We start from the raw sequence: 21,405 nt of genomic DNA, 5'->3' as shown, positions 1-21,405 counted from the left end.
GCATGAACGACAAGCATTCTTGAGATAAAATTGGTTTGCAATCTATCGTCTCGCCCTTCCATAGAGCGTTTTAAATGTCACAGTATTAATTAATTGGTAAATTTACAGTGGTGTAAAACATGTCAAATACATACTGACTTACATGGGTCTTCATGACACACAAGTTGTACATGTTTTGTTCCACATCTTTAATACAGTATTGTTTAAAAGCTTGATTGCCAGCTGGTAGGGTATCACGAGGATGGACAAGGGTGCATTTAAAACCTGTATTAAATCAGCAATGTTAAAAAAAAAAACATTTGGTCTTTCAAGTTGGATGAGGGTTGCTAACAATAAGTACTGCAAAATGAGTCAGACAACATTTAATGCCGTTTCCTGCAGCCACTGCCTGCAATAAAATGTACATGTATTGGCCCACTAACATTGGCCATAAGCAGAGATCACCAGTCTGAAGAAGCCTTTGGCACTCACTAATGCAAAACCTACTTGACTTTAGAAATCAATCAATATTTTTTGAACACTAAGAGGTTGAGAGACTTTACTGCTGAATCTCTACCAACATCTACAAAAGAGACCTCTTCTGAAAATAAATCCCAACGTATGTTAATGGCAGTGATATAGAAAAACGGATAAAAGTCATCCCAAGCAATGGTGATATAGTACAGTAATGATATTGTACTAAGATGATACAACAAACTGCAATCAAAACTATTCAGGAAAAATATATAGATATGAGAAGGGTAATCTGCTTTCTACTTAAATTTTACTTTAAGTCAATGTTCAGCCCTCATGCAATAGCAGCAATGTGAAAGTATCTAAAGGATTGCTCAAATCTACTTGAAAGCTTGTAAAATAAAGGAGATATGAAAAAGTAGAGAGCAATATCAAGAGCCAAAAAACAAAGAAAGAGGGAAGAGGTGAGAGATAATAGGAAGCACAGCACTGAGAAATAAACCGTAGAGCCAACAGAAAACTTAACAAATCAAACCACACAAACAAAATCACTGACAATATACATATCATATCTACATTTAGCAGTAAGCACAAAGCAGCAATTAAAGTTGTCCTCATAAAGGTGAGGACAACAATAAAATGACAAAAACAAATCCATAGACAGAAATAGCTATTACCAGCACTGCATAATTTCCCCAGTGCTTAATAGACCTAGGTAACATCTTTCTTACAGTAAATATGGGGAACAATAAAGTGCCAAATATCAGCTGCTCATAGATTCTCCCTCCGATTTCCACAAAGTGCTGATGAATTTACCAAACATTGAAGTGCTGCTCAGCCAAGACTGCAATATTAGTCTTTAAGTCCAAATGGGGGGGTGAATCAAATTAATTTCCCGGATATAAACCTTGAGCATAGGTGAATATGACCATGTTGACCTATGATTTTTCTTTTTCAACATGAGTAGAAAATCATTGATAGTGGTATTGCATTGGTTAATCTTTGGATGAGCAGTACTGATTGCGTCTCCACTGGCTGGATAGCACCTGGCCCGACTAGGCTTTGAAGAGTGCCAACTGAGTACCCTTAAACCGGCAGCAAATGTGGGCTAATACCTTCACAGGAAATGTATGGACCAATTTAATCCATAGCCTTTTTCCCCACCATTGTCTATCATTTCAGACAGGGAGGACTGTATGAGCACCCTAAAAACCTGAAATTGATGTAAGATTCTGTTAGCGTGTTAGAGGCTTATTTTTGTTATCAAAATTAATTGTATGCTTAGCAGCATTTTAGCAGTGCATCTTGTGTGATAGATAAAGGTTGTGCAAAATAGTTTTCTTGGGGGTTTTCCTTTTCTCTCAGAGGTGGGGTTGTGAGGAACTGGAGGATGAGGATGAGGAGGGGAGAAGGCTGTGGGTGCAGGATGGCTGCATGGGTCTAGGGTTCTGGGATGTGGAACTGGACTCAAAAGGTGATGCCTGCCCAAGACTACCGTCTTTCACCTCCGTGTCCAACTGGGTCGGACACTCAAAGTGGACACAATGGAACACCTGAAAGAGAGAGAGAAACAGGGAATGAGGAACGGATATACAACATTTTCCCCTGGTGCCACTAAGTTTTTCCAGCCCATGATTTGGTTGCATCATGTTCCCCCACACCGTCATGCAATAGAAAAACATGTAATGTTTGAAAATCATGTAATTATCAAAGAATTAAAGTGCTTTATTAAGAAGTGAGATAGAGGAATGAAAATATTTCTAACATTTTGTGATTAAAAATATGCACAACCAAATCCAGTGATAGTCATGAATATTGGGTTGACAATTAGACCATTGTCATTATATTTTACTATTAAAATAGGGCTCCAGAGATCTCCAGATGTTTAGAGATCTTTATGTGCACTAATATAATAGGCACCTTTATTTAGGACTAATTTCCCACCTGAGTAAGTCGTGATCTAGTTAGCCATACACCAAACACCCTCAGCCCTTATTGCTTAAATATAATACCCACTGCTAGTAGCCATGTATTAATCTAACAGTAAATGTAATGTCCTAAAAAACTTTGCAGGCATAGCCTACCAATGAGGCCTATGCAATTGCAATGGCCAATGCGCATTTCGCACACATGATCTCAAAGCCATATCAAAAATATTGGTTGTAAAATAGTTGCTATTAAGCTCAATATGGAGAGTTGAGAATTTTTTTGTTATACCACCAGAAAGCTGAGAACCACCTGTCCTCCCTTTAAAAATCAGTGATGTTAGTATTACACAGGATAGCTGTGTTTTCCCCGCAATTGGATTTTGAAATGCTTTAAGATGTCCACCCTTGCTCCTGTACTCAAGAAAGTGAAACTAACTGAAATAAATGACTATCGCCCCCGTGCTTTGAGAGGCTAGTTAACGATCATATCACCTCCACCTTACCAGACACCCTAGACCCACAACAATTTGCATACACCCCAACAGATCCATGGGTGAACCAATCTCCATCACACTGCCCTATCCCATCTGGACAAGAGGAATACCTATGTAAGAATGCAGTTCATCAACGACAGCTCAGTCTTCAACACCACAGTACCCTCCAAGCTCATCACTAAGCTCAGGGCACTAGGTCTGAACCCCACCCTGTGCAACTGGGTCCCTCCTGACTGGCTCACCCCTGTTGGTGAAGGTAGGCAACATCACCTCCACTACACTGATTCTCAACACGGGGGCCCCACAAAGGTGCGTGCTCATCCCCCTCCTGTACTCTCTGTTCAGCCATGACTACGTGGCCAAGCATGTCTCCAACTCAATCTTCAAGTTTGCAGACGACAACAGTGGTAGGTCTGATTATCAACAACGACGAGACAGCTTACAGGTGAGGGCCCTGGCAGATTGGTGCCAGGCAAATAACCTCTCCCTCAACATAAAAATAAATGAAAGAGCTGATCGTTGACTTCAGGAGACAGCAGAGAGAGAGCACATCCCCATCCACGTGGCAGTAGTAGGGGGTGAAAAGCTTCGTTCCTCCGAGTGCACATCACTGACAACCTAAAATGGTCCAACATACAGTGTGGTGAAATGTGATGAAAGAAATAAAAGCTGAAATAAATCACTCTACTATTACTCTGACATTTCACATTCTTAAAATAAAGTGGTGATCCTAACTGACCTAAGACAGGGATTTTTTACAACGATTAAATGTCAGGAATTGTGAAAAACTGAGTTTAAATGTATTTGGCTAAGGTGTATGTAAACTTCTGACTTGAACTGTACATATGAATTGACTAAAACCATATGTAAACATAATTTCATTGACCAGTGTTCAATGACAATGTACACAGGGTAGAGTAACGGGTAGTAGCTGGCGAGTAACAGTGACTAAGTTCAGGGCAGGGTACTGGGCAGAGGCTGGCTGGTGGTGACTTTTTAACAGTCTGATGGCGATAAAAGCTGTTTTTCAAAAAAAGTCAAAAAAAGAATATGGGAATGAGGTAGTTGAGTGGGCTATTTACAGATGGGCTGTTTACAGCTGCTCAGATAGCAGTTTCTTAAAGTTAGTGAGGGAGATAAGTCTCCAACTTCAGCGATTTTTGCAATTAATTCCAGTCATTGAACCCTTTGGCACCCCCATAGAGACTGCCAGAGATCTGGACAACAGGCCCTTCGATTTGACACACTGAACTCTGTCTGAGAAGTAGCTGGTGAACCAGGCGAGGCAGTCATTTGAGAAACCAAGGCTATTGAGTCTGCCGATAACAATGCAGTGATTGCCAGAGTCAAAAGCCTTGGCCAGGTCGATGAAGACAGCTGCACAGTACTGTCTTATCTATGGAGGTTATGATATCGTTTAGGACCTTGAGCGTGGCTGAGGTGCACCCTTGACTAGCTCGGAAACCAGATTGCATAGCAGAGAAGGTACGGTGGGATTCGAAAAGGTCAGGGATCTGTTTGTTAACTTGGCTTTTCGAAGACTTTAGAAAGACAGGGTAGGATAGATATAGGTCTGTAACAGTTAGGGTCTAGAGTGTCTCCCCCTTTGAAGAGGGGGGGATGACAGCGGCAGCTTTCCAATCTTTAGGGATCTCAGACGATACGAAAGAGGTTGAACAGGCTAGTAATGGCAGTTGCAACAATGGCAGCGGATAATTTTAGAGAGATAAGGTCCAGATTGTCTATCCCTCCAGATTTGCAGCTCTTTCAGAACATCCGCTATCTTGATTTGGGCGAAGGAGAAGCGGAGGGGGGCTTGGGCAGGTTGGTGTGGGGGGTGCAGAGCTGTTGGCCGGGGTAGGGGCAGTCAGGTGGAGAGCATGGCCGGCCGTAGAAAAATGCTTATTGAAATTCTCAATTATCGTATATTTATCGGTGTTGACAGTGTTTCCTAGCCTCAGTGCAGTGGGCAGCTGGGAGGAGGTGCTCTTATTCTCCATGGACTTTAGTGTCCCAGAACTTTTTGGAGTTAGAGCTACAGGATGCAAATTTCTGTTTTAAAAAGCTAGCCTTTGCTTTCCTAACTGACTGTGTGTATTGGTTCCTGACTTCCCTGAAAAGTTGCATATCGCAGGGACTATTCGATGCTAGTGCAGTCCGCCACAGGATGTTTTCGTGCTGGTCGAGGGCAGTCAGGTCTGGAGTGAACCAAGGGCTATATCTGTTCTTAGTTCTACATTTGACGAGGGGGTGGCCATTTGACCGCGGACCCATAACGGATTCAGGCAATGAGGCAGTGATTGCTGAGATCCTGATTGAAAACCACAGAGGTGTATTTGGAGGGCAAGTTGGTCAGGATCATATCTATGAGGGTGCCCATGTTTACGGATTTAGAGTTGTACCTGGTGGGTTCCTTGATAATTTGTGTGAGATTGAGGGCATCTACCTTAGATTGTAGGACTGCTGGGGTGTTAAGCATATCCCAGTTTAGGTCACCTAACAGAACAAACTCTGAAGATAGATGGGGGGCAATCAATTCACATATGGTGTCCAGGGCACAGCTGGGAGCTGAGGGGGGTCTATAACAGCCGGAAACAGTGAGAGTCTTATTTCTGGAGAGATTCATTTGTAAGATTAGAAGTTCAAACTGTTTGGGCATAGACCTGGAAAGTATGACAGAACTTTGCAGGCTAACTCCTCCCCCTTTGGCAGTTCTATGTCGATGGAAAATGTTATAGTTGGGGACGGTGTCTGAATCCTTAATTCAGGATTCAGACACGTCAAAGACACCAGGGTTGGCGAAGTCTGCTAAAGCAGTGAGTAAAACAAACTTAGGGAGGAGGCTTCTGATGTTAACATGCATGAAACCAAGGCTTTTACGGTTACAGAAGTCAAAAATGAGAGTGCCTGGGGACACGCAGGGCCTGGGTTAACCTCCACATCACCCGAGAAACAGAGGAGGAGTAGGATGAGGGTACAGCTAAAGGCTATCAAAATTGGTCGTCTAGTGCGTTGGGGACAGAGAATAAAAGGAGAAGATTTCTGGGTGTGGTAGGATAAATTCAGGGCATAATGTACAGACAGGGGTATGGTAGAGTGCGGGTACAGTGGAGGTAAACCTAGGCATTGAGTGACGATAAGAGAGGTTGCATCTCTGGACGCACTAGTTATGCTGGGTGAGGTCACCCAGAGGTATCTGAGGCATGTTGAGTGGGACTAGGGGCTCCGCAATTAACTAAAACAATGATAACTATCCTAAACAACAGCAGACAAGGCATATTGACATTAAAGAGAGACATAAAGCAAGGTATAAAACAATCACAGGTTCTGATTGGGAGAAGAGCTAGCTAAGAAAACGGGTAAGACAACAACAGGTAAAATGGTGATGAATGGGCAGAGAGGGTCAGTTAACTGTACACAGGGCCTGAGTCGAGGCTGGGGCCGACAGATAAACAAAATTGACTACCGTGATTAATGAACAGTCCAGCAGACATCAGCTATGTAGCCAAGTGATCATAGGGTCCAGTGAACAGCAATAGATGAAACAGGGAAGCCGCTAGGTAGTCGTTACTACACTAGCAAGCAGGAGACACCGCATTCCAAAAAAAGTTAGCAGGCCGGGGCTAGTAGAAGCGTCTGCTCTGACGTCCGGCAAAGGCCAGTTGAGGGCACAGCGGATGGGATTACGTTGGCAGATCAGTCGTGACGGAACAGCAGGGCTCTGTGTTGACAAAGGGTCCAGGCCAGTTGGCAAAAGAGGTATTGTAGCTGGAGTAGTTTTGTTCGCTAGCCGGGAGATGCACCTGACTCACGGCTAACTGGTGCTAGCTTTGGGACAAGGGCATTAGCCACAACAGCAGGCCACTGAGCAGGCCGGGAGATGGGCCTGGCTCAAGGCTGGCATCGGGGCTGGGCCACTTGGTGGCAGCTAGCTAGCTGCGATGATCTGGAGTAAATGGTCCAGGGCTTACGGCAGGAATCCGGTGTTGTCGTGGAGAAAAACAGTCCGATATGCTCAGGGTTGATAACGCGCTGTGAAGACTGGCAAGTATTATCCAGGTTAAAAGCGGCTGTTGTCTGTGCTAAAGGTAAAGGCCGCTAGCTGTGATTGACAATGACTAAATAGCTAGTAGCCAATTAGCTGGTTAGTTGCTGATGGCTAGCTTCTGATGGAGGTTCAGGCTAAGGTCTAAAAATAAGGTCTAAAAATAGCAGATCCGTATCACATTGGGTGAGGCGGGTTGCCGGAAGGTATATTTAATTAAGAAAAATAGAAAAAGAGATCGAGAATATAAGAAAAAAAAAAAAAAAATGTACACGGGAGAATGACAAACAACGTCTGCACTGCTACGCCATCTTGGCACAAACGGATTGGGATCAGGGATATAGGATTGAGTTCAGGGCTTTGTGATGGCCACTCCAATACCTTGACTTTCTTGTCCTTAAGCCATTTTGATCGGAACTTTGGAAGTATGCTTGGGGTCATTGTCCATTTGGAAGACCCATTTGAGACAAATCATTAACTTCCTGACTTATGTCTTGAGATGTTGCTTCAATATATCCACATATTTCCCTACCTCACGATGCCATCTATTTTGTGAAATGCACCAGTCCCTTCTGCAACAAAGCACCCCCACAACATTATGCTGCCATCCCCGTTCTTCACGGTTGGGATGGTGTTCTTCGGTTTGCAAGCCTCCCCCTTTTCACTCCAAACATAATGGTCATTATGGCCAAACAGTTCTATTTTTCTTTCATCAAACCAGAGGACATTTCTCCACAAAGTACGATCTTTGTCACCACGTTCAGTTGCAAACCATAGTCCGGCTTTTTTTTGGCGGTTTTGGAGCAGTGGCTTCTTCCTCGCTGGGCGGCCTTTCAGGTTATGACGATATAGGACTCGTTTTACTGTGGATATAGATACATTTGTACCTGTTTCCTCCAGCATCTTCACAAGGTCCTTTGCTGTTGTTCTGGGATTGATTTGCACTTTTCGCAGCAAAGTAGGTTAATCTCTAGGAGACAGAACGCGTCTCCTTCCTGAGCGGTATGACGGCTGCATGGTCCCATGGTGTTTACACTTGCGTACTATTGTTTGTACAGATAAACGTTTTACCTTCAGGCGTTTGGAAATTGCTCCCAAGGATGAACCAGACTTGTAGTCTACAATTTCTTTCTGAGGTCTTGGCTGATTTATTTGGATTTTCCCACGATGTCAAGCAGAGGCACTTAGTTTGAAGGTAGGCCTTGAAATACATCCACAGATACACCTCCAATTGACTCAAATTATGTCAATTAGCCTATCAGAAGCTTCTAAAGCCATGACATGATTTTCTAGAATTTTCCCAGTCAACTTAGTGTATGTAAACTTCTGACCCACTGGAATTGTGATGCAGTGAATTATAAGTGAAATCGGTAAACTGTAAACAATTGAAGTCTGTAAACAATTGTTGGAAAAATTACTAACCGACTTGCCAAAACTATAGTATGTTAACAAGAAATTTGTGGAGTGGTTGAAAAACGAGTTTTAATGACTCCAACCTAAGTGTATGTAAACTTCCGACTTCAATTGTATTCTGGTCAAGGTTCATCCTATATAACTACTGCTGTACACACATTTTCTATTCATATACTGTCTATACACACCATCATATACAGTGGCTTCAGAAAGTATTCAGACTCCTTGACTTTTTCCACATTTTCTTACGTTACCGGCTTATTCTAAAATGGATTTAAATAAAAAATAACTAAATCTACATACAATACCCCATAATGACGAAGCAAAAAGGTTTTTAGAAATGTTTCCAAATTGAAATATTAAAACCAGAAATACCTTATTTACATACGAATTCAGACCCTTTGCTATGAGACTTGACATTGAGCTCAGGTGCATCCTGTTTTCATTGATCATCTTTGAGATGTTTCTAGAACTTTACGTGATTTGGAAAGGCACACACCTGGCTATATAAGGTCCCACAGTTGACAGTGCATGTCAGAGCAAAAACCAAGCCATGAGGTTGAAGGAATTGTCCGTCGAGCTCCGAAACAGGATTGTGTCGAGGCACAGATCTGGGGAAGGGTAGCAAAAAATGTCAGTAGCATTGAAGGTCCCCAAGAAGAAAGTGGCCTTCATCATTCTTAAATGGAAGAAGTTTGGAACCGTCAAAACCCTTCCTATATCTGGCTGCCAGGCCAAACTGAGCAATCGGAGGAAAAGGGCCTTGGTCAAGGAGGCGACCAAGAACCCAATGGTCACTCAGAGAGCTCTTGAGTTCCTCTGTGGAGATGGGAGAACCTTCCAGAAGGACAACCATCTCCGCAGCACTCCACCAATCAAGCCTTTATGGTAGAGTGGCCAGACGGAAGCAACTCTTCAGTAAAAGGCACATGACAGCTCGCTTGGAGTTTGCCAAAAGGCACCTAGAGACTATGAGAAACAAGATTCTCTGGTCTGATAAAACCAAGACAGAACTCTTTGGCCTGAATGCCAAGCATTCTCTTTGGCCTGAATGCCAAGTCTGAAGGAAATCTGGCATCATCCCTATGGTGACGCATGGTGGTGGCAGCATCATGCTGTGGGGATGTTTTTCAGCAGCAGGGACTGGGAGACTAGTCAGGATCGAGGCAAAGGTGAACGGAGCAAAGTACAGACCTGCTGCAGAGCTCTCAAGACCTCAGACTGGGGCGAAGGTTCCCCTTCCAACAAGACAATGACCCTAAGCTCACAGCCAAGACAATGTAGGAGTGGCTTCGGGACAAGTCTCTGAATGTCCTTGAGTGGCCCGGCCAGAGTCCGGAGCTGATCGAACATCTCTGGAGAGACCTGAAAATAGCTGTGCAGCAATGCTCCCCATTCAACCTGACAGAGCTTGAGAGTATCTGCAGAGAAGAATGTGAGAAACTCCCCATATACGGGTGTGCCAAGCTTGTAGCGTCATACCCAAGACGATTCCAGGCTGTAATCTCTGCCAAAGGTGCTTCAACAAAGTACTGAGAAAAGGGTCTGAATACTTGTTTTTTTATTTGTAATAAATGAGCAAAAAGATAATGTTGCTTTGTGGGAAAATCAATTTTAGAATAAGGCTGTAACCTAACAAAATGTGACAAAAAGTCAAGGGGTCTGAATACTTTCCGAAGGCACCGTACATATCTATTTCTATATTCTGGATGTGACCAATACAACATTTTACTTACACAGCCAAGTCAAAGGGTTGCAAAATGTGACTAAATGGTTGCAGTATGGAGCCCTGTAAATGAAAAATCCAGACAAAATATTATTTTTTATTACGGTTTATGCGCAATCCTCTCACCTCATTTGCAGTGTTGTTAGTTCCCACGATGCGAATAAAAGAGGCAGGCTGCTTGTCAAATTTGAGTGTCTGCCACGATCTGTTGAAGAAAAACAAAACTGTTAAAAGATCTCAGATGGACAGTATTATAAAAAGATAATTTGAAAAGAGTATGGGAAAGGGAGACTTGAAGACAGACTGGGAGTCTTACCGACATGGCACCTTGGTGCGGTTCACCACCTTTGTCCACTGCTGCTGATTGGTGGAGATCTCAATGTAGTAACTGTAGGATCGCTCATCACAATCCCACAGTAGCAGTCTGTCCAGATAGAAAAAGAAAATAACTAAATCATTAGCATAATTTTTTAAATTAAATGTGTAGACGGATACAAAACCTACAAGACTCAACACGAGTGAAGACACACACATCCCTACCTTAAGGAGCCAATAGTGTAGGGTTGAGCCAGTTGAATGACAATGGCCCCAGAGCCCAGCTGGTGACAGGTATAGCCCGAGTCCCAGTCGTAGTTGTGCGTGTCCCCGTTGAGCAGAGCGTTTCTGCTCCGACTAACACCCTCGATGACACTGGAACAGGCCGCGATGGTAGCCACATTCTCATTTGGGACTGCAGATATGAAGGATGAATAAAAGCAGAGGCAAAAACCAGTAGAAGAGAGAGAGAGGATTGGGAATAAAGAAGAGGATTGGAGAGAGGAGTAAGAGATGTTTATGTTGATCTGACCTGGCATCTTAAGAATCATATGTAACACTAGTATAACGATTGATATTCCTGCCTTACCGAGAATACCCTTTTCCAGAGTGAAGGAGCGGTGTGTGAACATGCACTCAAAAGCCACCAGATGGAAGACCTTGTTGACAGTGTTATGCGTCCCCACAATGCGCACATACCTGGGACACAAGGGAACAAATGAAAATCACACCCACTGTTGTAGAACCAAAAGTCAAAATTGGTGCCAACCATAGGAAGCCACAGGTAGAGATGCAAAGGGTGAGGCTTTACCTGGCCACACGTGGTGTAAAGAAGAGGTTCTGCCAAGAGCGACACAGGTACTTGGAATGGTCCACAACACGCACCCAATCCAGCTCATCCATGGACACTTCAATATAGTAGGAGTAAGACCTACACCAAAACAGATATAGACCATACAAAACCCAGTTACCAAAGCATAGCTGATGAGTATCTCTATTATCAGCATGATAGTAACATTACTGCAATGTATACAGTACCAGTCAAAAGTTCAGACACACCTACTCATTCAAGGGTATTTTCTATATTTTTACCATTTTCTACATTGTAGAATAATAGTGAAGGGATCAAAACTATGAAATAACACATATGGAATCATGTTTAAACACTTTTTTTTGGTTACTACAAATCAAAATATATTTTATTTTTGAGATTCTTCAAAGTAGCCACCGCTTGCCTTGACAGCCAAGTGTGTGCAACGCTTTCTCTCATCCAGCTTCACCTGGAATGCTTTTCCAACAGTCTTGGAGGAGTTCCCACATATGATGAGCAATTGTTGGCTGCTTTTCCTTCACTCTGCGGTCCAACTCATCCCAAACCATCTCAATTGGGTTGAGGTCGGGTGATTGTGTAGGCCAGGTCACACGAGGCAACGCTTCATCACTCTCCTTAGTCAAATAGCCCTTATACAGCCTGGAGATGTGTTGGGTCATTGTCCTGTCGAAAAACAAATTATAGTCCCACTAAGTGCAATCCAGATGGGATGGCATATCGCTGCAGAATGCTGTGGTAGTCATGCCTTGAAAAACACCAGCAAAACACCCCGACACCATCACATCTCCTCCTCCATGCTTCACGGTGGGAACTATACATGCAGAGGTCATCCGTTCACCTGCTCTGTGGTTGGAACCAAAAATCTCAAATTTGGACTCATCAGACCAAAGATTTCTACCTGTCTATTGTCCACCTCTTCTTCTTATTGGGGTCCTTTAGTAGTGTTTTCTTGCAGCAATTCGACCATACAGTTAAATAGTTAACACACACACGCAGCGGTCTAAGGCACTGCATCTCAGTTCAAGAGGCATCACTACAGTTCCTGGTTCGAATCAGGCTGTATCACTTCCGGTCGTGATTGGGAGTCCCATAGGGCGGCACATAATTGGCCCAGCGTCGTCCAGGGTAGGCCGTCATTGTAAATAAGAATTTGTTCTTAACTGACTTGGCCAGATAAATAAAAAAGGTCATACACACCATAAGGTTACTTTGTTGGCATTTACGTATGTCTCCATTACCAGTAAAAGATCATCAAAACCTATTTATTTCACTTACTTGATGTGCTGTTTCGTTGTTCATTTGTTCAGTCGTTTCATTCTCAACCAGGACGTCATCATACAGTGAAGTTTCAGCTCTGTCAGTCCATGGCCTCTCTTCCTCGGTGCGCACTGTTACTGTCTGTTTCCATCTTGTCCAGCTGTTCATGTAACATTTCACGTAAACCCTGTTTTCAGGTCTGCATCGAAGTAGCGGTCCTTGTACCTAGCTCAGAGAGAATGGCACCGAATCGTTTGTTCATAGCCTTGAGTACTTTTGTAAGTTAACCCCACGGTCTGTGTCGGCAGTTTTGTTGCGCAGGCGTTTCAGTGCCATGACAGAGGGTATCACGTCTGCTGCAAAAGCAGTTGATTAGCTTATTTCTCCAGTCAATTGTTCAAATGGCGCTAGGAGTGTTCATGTTCCCAAGTTTCAAACATGCTCTAAAATGCAATTGAAATGGCAGCAGCGGTATGAGAACAAGCACATTATTCAGCAAGCAAAACGACTTTCCTCAGTACGATATCCTCGTTGACCCACTGTGCTTTCAGACTCTGCATGATCATGGGGCTGACATCGTTGGTCCAAATGTCAGTCGTGAAGCTAATAGCAGTGGCACTCATAGCAAGTAGCTCAAAGATGTACGTTTCAACAACACTAACTCCGGTAGGGTAACATCTGAAAATCAGTGCACTGGGGCTCGACCAGTCGGCGAAAGCCAACATCATCCACGACAGAGGACGGTTGATTGTCAAGGGCAAATAATTTGATTATTATCTTGGCGTTAATGGATTCCGACCTTTGAGTCGTCTTAATATTAGACATCGCGCACCAGTTGTTATTGACAAATAGACAACCCCCACCCCTTGTCTTACCAGACGTAGCTTCTCTCTCCTGCAGGTGCATGGAAAATCCCGCCAGCTCTATATTATCCATGTCATCGTTCAGCCACGACTCGGCGAAACATAAGATATTACAGTTTAATGTCCCGTTGGTAGGATAATCTTAAATCATAGGCCATCAATTTTATTTTCCAATGATTGCACGTTAGACAGTAGGACGGATGGTTGTGGGAGTTTACATGTTTTGCCCATGGATTCTCAGAAGGCAGCCCGATCTGTGCCCCCTTTTCCTCCGCCTTTTCTTCACGCAAATGACAGGGATTTGGGCCTGTTCCCGGGAAAGCAGTATATCTTTCTCGTCGGACTTGTAAAAGGAAAAAGCTTCTTCCAGTTCGCGGTGAGTAGTCACTGTTCTGATGTCGAGAAGTTATTTTCGGTCATAAGAGATGGTAGCAGCAACATTATGTACAAAATAAGTTAAAAAGTAAGTTAAAAACAATGAAAAAATAAAAATAGAAGTTGGTTAGGAGCCTTTAAAACATCAACCATCCTCTTCGGTGCCATCTTAGCGCTTGATGGTTTTTGCGATTGCACTTGAAGAAACTTTCAAAGTTCTTGAAATATTGTGTATTGACTGACCTTCATGTCTTAAAGTAATAATGGACTCATTTCTCTTTGCTTATTTGAGCTGTTCATGCCATAATATAGACTTGGTCTTTTACCAAATAGGGCTCTTCTGTATACCACCCCTACCTGTCACAGCACAATTGAAAACACATTGAGGAAAGACATTGCACAAATTAACTTAAGGCACACATGTTAATTGAAATGCATTCCAGGTGATGAAGCTGGTTGACAGAATGCCTAGAGTGTGCAAAGCTGTCATCAAGGCAAAGGGTGGCTACTTTGAAGAATCTCAAATATAAAATATATTTTGATTTGTTTAACACTTTTTTGGTTACTACATGATTCCATATGTGTTATTTCATAGGTTTGATGTCTTCACTATTATTATACAATGTAGAAAATAAAGAAAAACCCTAGAATGAGTAGGTGTGTCCATACTTGACTGGTACTGTATATAAAAACATTGCTTATCAGTTGAGCAAAACCTTCAGAGAGGAATTAATGAGTGTTTGATAGCCTACAATGCAGTTAGACTTAGCAGAATCACTGATTGGCATATCACCTTGCATCCCAAATAATTACTCATTATGTGATCAAGATTAGAGATTGTGCCTTGCTTAAACTGATACCTTAAAACATGCTGGATGTCTCACTCACCGGCTGTCCCGGTCCCAGAGCAGGATGCGGATGTGGTTGATGATAGAGGCCTGGCCCAGTTTGATCTGAAGGCCAGCGCGGCCGTCCTCCTCTATGGGGTGTCTGGAGAAGCCGTGGTCCAGGTCGTAGTTCTGGGTGTCTCCGTCCAGCAGAGCTGACTTCAGCTCTCCCTTCACCACCTGGGCCCCGTACTTCATGGTGGCAATGTTCTCCTCTGGGACTGTAAGACAAAGGCATCACATTGAATACATAATATGAAATACATATCGCTCACACACACGGAATACAAAGAGACACATACAGAATTAACACGCAAACAGAATACACAGACTCCCATTGACAATTTAAGCAATTAGTTGCCGACTACTAGAACAGGACCGGAAGCGACAGACTCACTGAGCATGCCGCGGTAGTTGAGGTCCATGTCACGACTCTCTGAGCGGGTCTTGATGGCATCCAGCAGGTCGTCTGGGTTGAGCAGTCCCGAGGGACGCACCACGTTTAGCATCTCCGTCAGGCTCATGAGCGGCAGCCGCACAGCTGCCATCACATCCTGCGTGGCGCTTCTCTCGCCGTTCTGCCGGCTCCAATGACACAGCGCCTGGAAGATCTCCTTCTCGCTCGCTGCAAATGAGTCCCTCCGTAACACGGTCAGCAGAGCAGTCTGCACAGAGAGATAGAGGATAAAAAGATATTCAGTTAATACTACTTCTATCAAATTGGATTCAGTCATATTTACTGGATCTGGGTCTTGTTCATTAGGGCACACAATGAAAATCGTTTGAAAACATTTAGCAAATTTTTTTTTTTTTTAAATGCATTTCTTATTAGTCCAGGTAGTTCCCTTCCTGTTTAGTCCATGTTCTTCCATGTTTGTTGCCTAATGAACAAGACCCTGCAAACTCTCACTCACCTTGGACAATGTGAGGAAGCCGTCTGAGGCCAGGACCTCCGGCGCGCGACGGTCCATGAAGGCACAGCACGCTGCACTGAGCGCACTCAGACAGTACAGGCTGGCCACGTCAAACACCAAACACACATTGTGCGTATGCAGGATGGTGCGCAGGAACTCTGAGGTAGAGTCCTCTAGTGGCTGGAGGCCATAGCGGTGGGCCAGACCCAGGAAGTCCAGCAGCACCTCCTCACGGGCTGAGCTGAGGCTAGCCCGGCCCGTGTAAAGGTAGTTGAGGAGCATGGAGAAGGCCTCGGCTCGCGTCTCCTCCAGGGTCACCTCCGCCTGCGGCTGGGACTCCTTCATCCCGCCATACAGCAGAGCTCTGGGAAAAAGGATTACACATCTCATAGACTGTTACCTAGTCCTAGCTACTCCTTTTAGTGTGCTCATATGGAGTATGTTAAGATTCTGAAATACAAATGTTCACAATTTACTCAAGACTAAAAATATGAATATCTAAAATGTCTACAAATAAGCTAAATCAAAAATGGTAGTTGAGATATTTATAATGTTGAATAAATTAATGTCAACATTTGTATTTTAGAATCTAGAGGTCGACAGATTATGATTTTTCAACGCCGATACCGATTATTGGAGGACCAAAAAAAGCAGATACCGATTAAAATCGGACGATTTTTATATATTTGTAATAATGACAATAACAACAATACGGAATGAACACATATTTTTACTTAATATAATACAAATACTAATCAATTTAGTCTCAAATAAATAATGAAACATGTTCAATTTGGTTTAAATAATGGAAAAACAGTGTTGGAGAAGGAAGTAAAAGTGCAATATGTGCCATGTAAAAAAGCTAACGATTAAGTTCCTTGCTCAGAACATGAGAACATATGAAAGCTGGTGGTTCCTTTTAACATGAGTATTCAATATTCCCAGTTAAGAAGTTTTAGGTTGTAGTTATTATATGACTATTTCTCTCTATACCATATGTATTTCATATACCTTTGACTATTGGATGTTCTTATACGCACTACAGTATTGCCAGCCTAATCTCGGGAGTTGATGGGCTTGAAGTCATAAACAGCGCTGTGCTTTAAGCATTGCGAAGAAATGCTGGCAAACGCAGGAAAGTGCTGTTTGAATGAATGCTTACGAGTCTGCTGCTGCCTACCACCAACTCAGTCAGACTGCTCTATCAAATATCTAATCATAGACTTAATTATAATATAATAAACACACAGAAATACGAGCCTTAGGTCATTAATATTTTCAAATCCGGAAACAAATGTTTATTCTTTCAGTGAAATACAGAACCGTTCCGTATTTTATTGAACAGGTGGCATCCATAAGTCTAAATATTGCTGTTACATTGCACAACCGTCAATGTTATGTCATAATTATGTAAAATTCTGGCAAATTAATTACGGTCTTCGTTAGGAAGAAATGGTCTTCACACAGTTCTCAACGACCCAGGCGGCCCAAACTGCTGCATGTACCCTGACTCTGCTTGCACAGAACGCAAGAGAAGTACCACAATTTCCCTAGATAATATTGCCTTCTAACATGAATTAATTTTAATTAAATCAATATGCAGGTTTAAAAATATATACTTGTGTATTGATTTTAAGAAAGGCATTGATGTTTATGGTTAGGTATATTGGTGCAACGACAGTGCTTTTCCGCAAATGTGCTTGTGAAATCATCACCCGTTTGGTGAAGTAGGCGGTGATTCGATGATAAATTAACAGGCACCGCATTGATTATTTGCAACGCAGGACAAGCTAGTTAAACTAGTAATATCATCAACCATGTGTAGTTAAATAGTGATTATGTTATGATTGTTTTTTATAAGAGAAGTTTAATACTAGCTAGCAACTCACCTTGGTTCCTTGCTGCACTCGTGTAACAGGTGGTCAGCCTGCCACGCAGTCTCCTCGTGGAGTGCAATGTAATGTAATCGGCGTCCAAAAATGCCGATTACCGATTGTTATGAAAACTTGAAATCGGCCCTAATTAATCGGCCATGCCGATTAATCGGTCGACCTCTAATCTAGACATACTCTATATGTTAAAGCACTCAATAAAGAGTAGATTGACATCAAGATGTTTTCTGTATCATATATGGTTCACCGATCACGAGGTCTTTTTTTGGCATCCTAAAAAGGACGTAAAATGGCCACTTTCATCATGATTTTCTCGAAAATGATTTGTGATACAAATGTAAAAAGCATGTAAAACAATCCTTCCTCCCAATGCAGTCCCTATGTGAGAATTGGCAGAACAATCTGAGATACCAAAAATATTTTACAACCACCCAAAACAGCTATACCTGAAGTAGTGACAGCGTGCTGCCAAGATGACCCTATGGGCCGGAAAGCGTTTCTCCTCCACAATGAAGGTGACATCACTGTACTCTTCACCTGGAACCAAAGCACCCAGCTGCTCGGAGAGTAGATGGATGTGGTCAATCTCTGACACTGAGGCCAGTGGACGCAAAGGATGGCTGTTGCTACTCATTGTGGTTAGATTTGGGGCGTCTCAATAACATCTGACAGAAGAGAAGACAAGCTGGTTAATTGGTGTCATTGAAACTGGCAGTACACAAACTGTCTCAAGTATCTAGCTACAGTAGCTAACTTTTGATAACTGTAGACCTTGAACAGCCCTGTTCAATGAAGGTCCTGGAGGGCGGAAACACTTCTGGTTTTCATAATCTACTTCTAATATTGGACTAGTTCATCATAAGTGCAATAAACTAAAAAGGCAGGTAGAAACAAAAAACAGAAGTGTTTCGGCCCTGGCTCCGGACCGGAATTGAACAGCCCCGCTGTAGACGGAGCTAGGGGATAACAGTTAGATATCTACTGTGTAATGTGGGTAACAATTACATTATGTATTTGTTATAATAGGTAGACAACTTGAAATACAGGAATCATCTAACTAGCTAATAAATCATGAATGTGAAACTATTCAGCGTAGCTAGCAATATCAGCCACTGAGGCAAAGATTCGTATAACTAAACCAAGCCACAGCACAGCCTGTCGTTTCAAATGGGAACAAATTAGTAATAGTGGGCAGAACAGGCAAGGTGGGCCCAGCCATGCACGGGCTAGCGAGATCTTATTGGCGCGTTCGAGATACTATTTGCATATTTCCTTTAAGGGCCGCCTACTCTGCGAATGGCGTGTGTGCAATAACTTAATTCGCCTTTGCAATCTTGCTTAACGACGCAATTATTTTTTACTTTGGCAAATGGTCAAGTCTACAAAACGCAGTCCACTCTGTTCGTAACAAATTCTAGTTTTTGGAACAGAAAAATGTATTGAGATCAAATGTTTCATCGATGAGAAAATTAGCAGAATGTCGGGCAAAATCCACCTCGTTCCATCTTCTTCCACTACCTGCCACTGTGCTTCCCCTCACTACCATAACGCTAAGCGGTTGCTTCACATTTGTACATCCGGTGAAATATCTGTCTCATTGTTCTATCTGTCCTACTGATCTGTGATGCGGTCAACTGATACAGCAGCTTGGGTTTCACCCGTGTGACATACCTGCACAATAAGCATATCCACGTCGTTCACCCTTCCACGAAGCCTCTTCCTTGACGTTATTTTCCCCTTTATTCAATCAAATGATCGTATTGAACATTTCGTCATGAATAATTGCTATCAGTACTGCTACCATTGCAAACACCACTAAGTAGGGTGACAACCCGGATGTTGTTATGGTGGGGAGAACGGCACTGTTCCATGAAACAATAGCGCCCCTTGTGTATGGACAAACATTGTAAATGCAGGTGGTGGATGTAACACATGCGAAAATGATCACTTAACAATGTAAATTCCTGTAAATCTCAACAGTTTGTGATTGCGGCTCGCAATTCGGGTTGTTCCTGCATCTGGACATTCTTGAATCTGCAAGAACTCCCTTTGAGCATACCATTGATTCCTGCATGAACGCCCCCCTCAATTATGCAATCTCTATTTTTTACACTTTAAGCGCCATCTTCATGCATGTGTGAAACCACAGAGTTACCAACGTTTTTTATTATTATTACTAACCCAGCTCATCTCTGAAGTTACTGTCTTGGTGATACTTTTGATATTCTCGGTTTCCTCTCATTGTCTAAGGGGTGGCACTAGTTATCAAAGCCACACAGTCAAAATTGGCCAAATGGTACAAATTCATTAACACAGGCATTTGCTTTTTGGACTTAATTTAAGGTTAATCGTAATGTTAGCAGTGGTTAAGTTTAAAATCAGACTCTAAGAAGATACGTTGTAGAAATAGGCAGGGTTTAGTCATTGTTATGACTGTGGCTGTGGTAAAGTCTACTTTGCCATGTGATTACCATGTGGACCAAATGTAAATAAAAGTATAGTTGTCATAGCTAGCTAGCTACCGGTGCCCCACCTCCCATCTGCTGTGTACCGGAATCCTAGCTAGCTAGCCACCTATCCCGCCTGCTGTGTACCAGAGTCCTAACAATGGCCGTGTTCGAGAGGATCAAAACTGTGATGTATCATGGGTAAATTGTGACTGACTGATCTACAAATAATAATTATAAGTTATTTATGATAATAAATAATTACACACTTCTTGTAAATCTACATAAGGAAACTACTGATGCTATGGTTACCAAATAAATAGACTGAATGGTCTAGTTGGCTAAATCTTTACAATTTGAATAAAAACGCGATGTCGAAAATACGTGAAGATGATCCACATCTCTGTTTATTGCAGACACAGGCTGGGATTAGATCAACCTCAGTCAAATAACATCAGGAGCAGCTAATCACCCTCGCATTAGTAAATCATCTTCATTCTCAGTTTGTCTCATCCAAATATATCCAATAATTTCTCTGTATGTTACGGGTATCCCATCCTTTTCTTTTAGTCAGTTTCTTAGGTGTCCATAGTATACCCAAGCAGATTAAAGAATATATATACAGTACCAGTCAAAAGTTTGGACACTCCTACTCATTCAAGGGTTTTTCTGAATTTTTACTATTTTCTACATTGTAGAATAATAGTGAAGACATCAAAACTATTAAATAATACATATAGAATCATGGAGTAACCAAAAAAGTGTTCAAAATATATTTTACATGTTCAATTCTTCAAAGTAGCCATCCTTTGCCTTGATGACAGCTTTCCACAATCTTGGTATTCTCTCAACCAGCTTCACCTGTAATGCTTTTCCAACAGTCTTGGAGGAGTTCCCACATATGCTGAGCACTTGTTGGCTGCTTTTCCTTCACTCTGTGGTCCACCTCATCCCAAACCATCTCAATTGGGTTGAGGTCGGGTGATTGTGGAGGCCAGGTCATCTGATGCAGTACCATCACTCTCCTTCTTAATCAAATAGTCCTTACACAGCCTGGAGGTGTCATTGTCCTGTTGAAAACAAATTATAGTCCCACTAAGTGCCCCGTAGCACTCACTTCTGTCATCATGAAGTTCTTCGAGAGGCTAGTCAAGGATCATATCAGCTCTATCTTACCTGACACCCTAGGCCCACTTCAATTTGCTTACCGCCCCAATAGCTCCACAGATGATGCAATCGCCATCTCACTGCACACTGCTCTCTCCCATCTGGACAAGAGGAATACCTATGTAAGAATGCTGTTCATTGACTATAGCTCAGCATTCAACACCATAGTAGGTCTGAATCCCTCATATAAAATTCAACTGCACATATGTTTTGAAAATATACTGTACTTAAATATATTTTGTGAAAATGTAAGTTAAAAATAGTTTAATTGAAAGCTAAACCTTGTTCAAAGTATCTCTGTTTTTCTAACAAGCATTGCAGAACGGGTTACAATTTAAATTTCATCCCCCAGAAAAAATAACCAATATTATAACAAATATTATGGTTGTGCTGGTTG

At 42.5% G+C, this 21,405-nt stretch overlaps 1 protein-coding gene across 2 annotated transcripts; it reads right to left on the bottom strand.

Moving 5' to 3' along the window:
• Positions 1-173: 173 nt before the first annotated feature.
• On the bottom strand, positions 174-19,251 carry LOC139415294 (BTB/POZ domain-containing protein 9-like). Of its 2 annotated transcripts, XM_071163317.1 has the most exons (11): positions 19,066-19,251; positions 17,841-18,059; positions 15,503-15,866; positions 14,986-15,253; positions 14,590-14,809; positions 11,186-11,305; positions 10,964-11,073; positions 10,600-10,789; positions 10,376-10,483; positions 10,186-10,264; positions 174-2,006 (listed from the first exon to the last, which is right to left on the bottom strand). In XM_071163317.1, the coding sequence occupies exons 2-11, from the start codon at positions 18,026-18,028 to the stop codon at positions 1,815-1,817; spliced, it is 1,839 nt and encodes a 612-aa protein (XP_071019418.1). In that variant the 5' UTR covers positions 18,029-18,059; positions 19,066-19,251; the 3' UTR covers positions 174-1,814. The 2 variants fall into 2 exon arrangements, with proteins under 2 accessions (XP_071019418.1, XP_071019419.1); XM_071163318.1 differs by lacking the exons at positions 17,841-18,059; positions 19,066-19,251 and adding an exon at positions 17,392-17,456.
• Between the last annotated feature and the right edge of the window lie 2,154 nt (positions 19,252-21,405).

Source organism: Oncorhynchus clarkii, chromosome 8 (genome assembly GCF_045791955.1).
Source record: "Oncorhynchus clarkii lewisi isolate Uvic-CL-2024 chromosome 8, UVic_Ocla_1.0, whole genome shotgun sequence".
NCBI classification, from domain to species: Eukaryota; Metazoa; Chordata; class Actinopteri; order Salmoniformes; family Salmonidae; genus Oncorhynchus; species Oncorhynchus clarkii.
The sequence above is the reverse complement of the archived record's forward strand: the minus strand, read 5'-3'. Positions and strand labels throughout refer to the sequence as shown.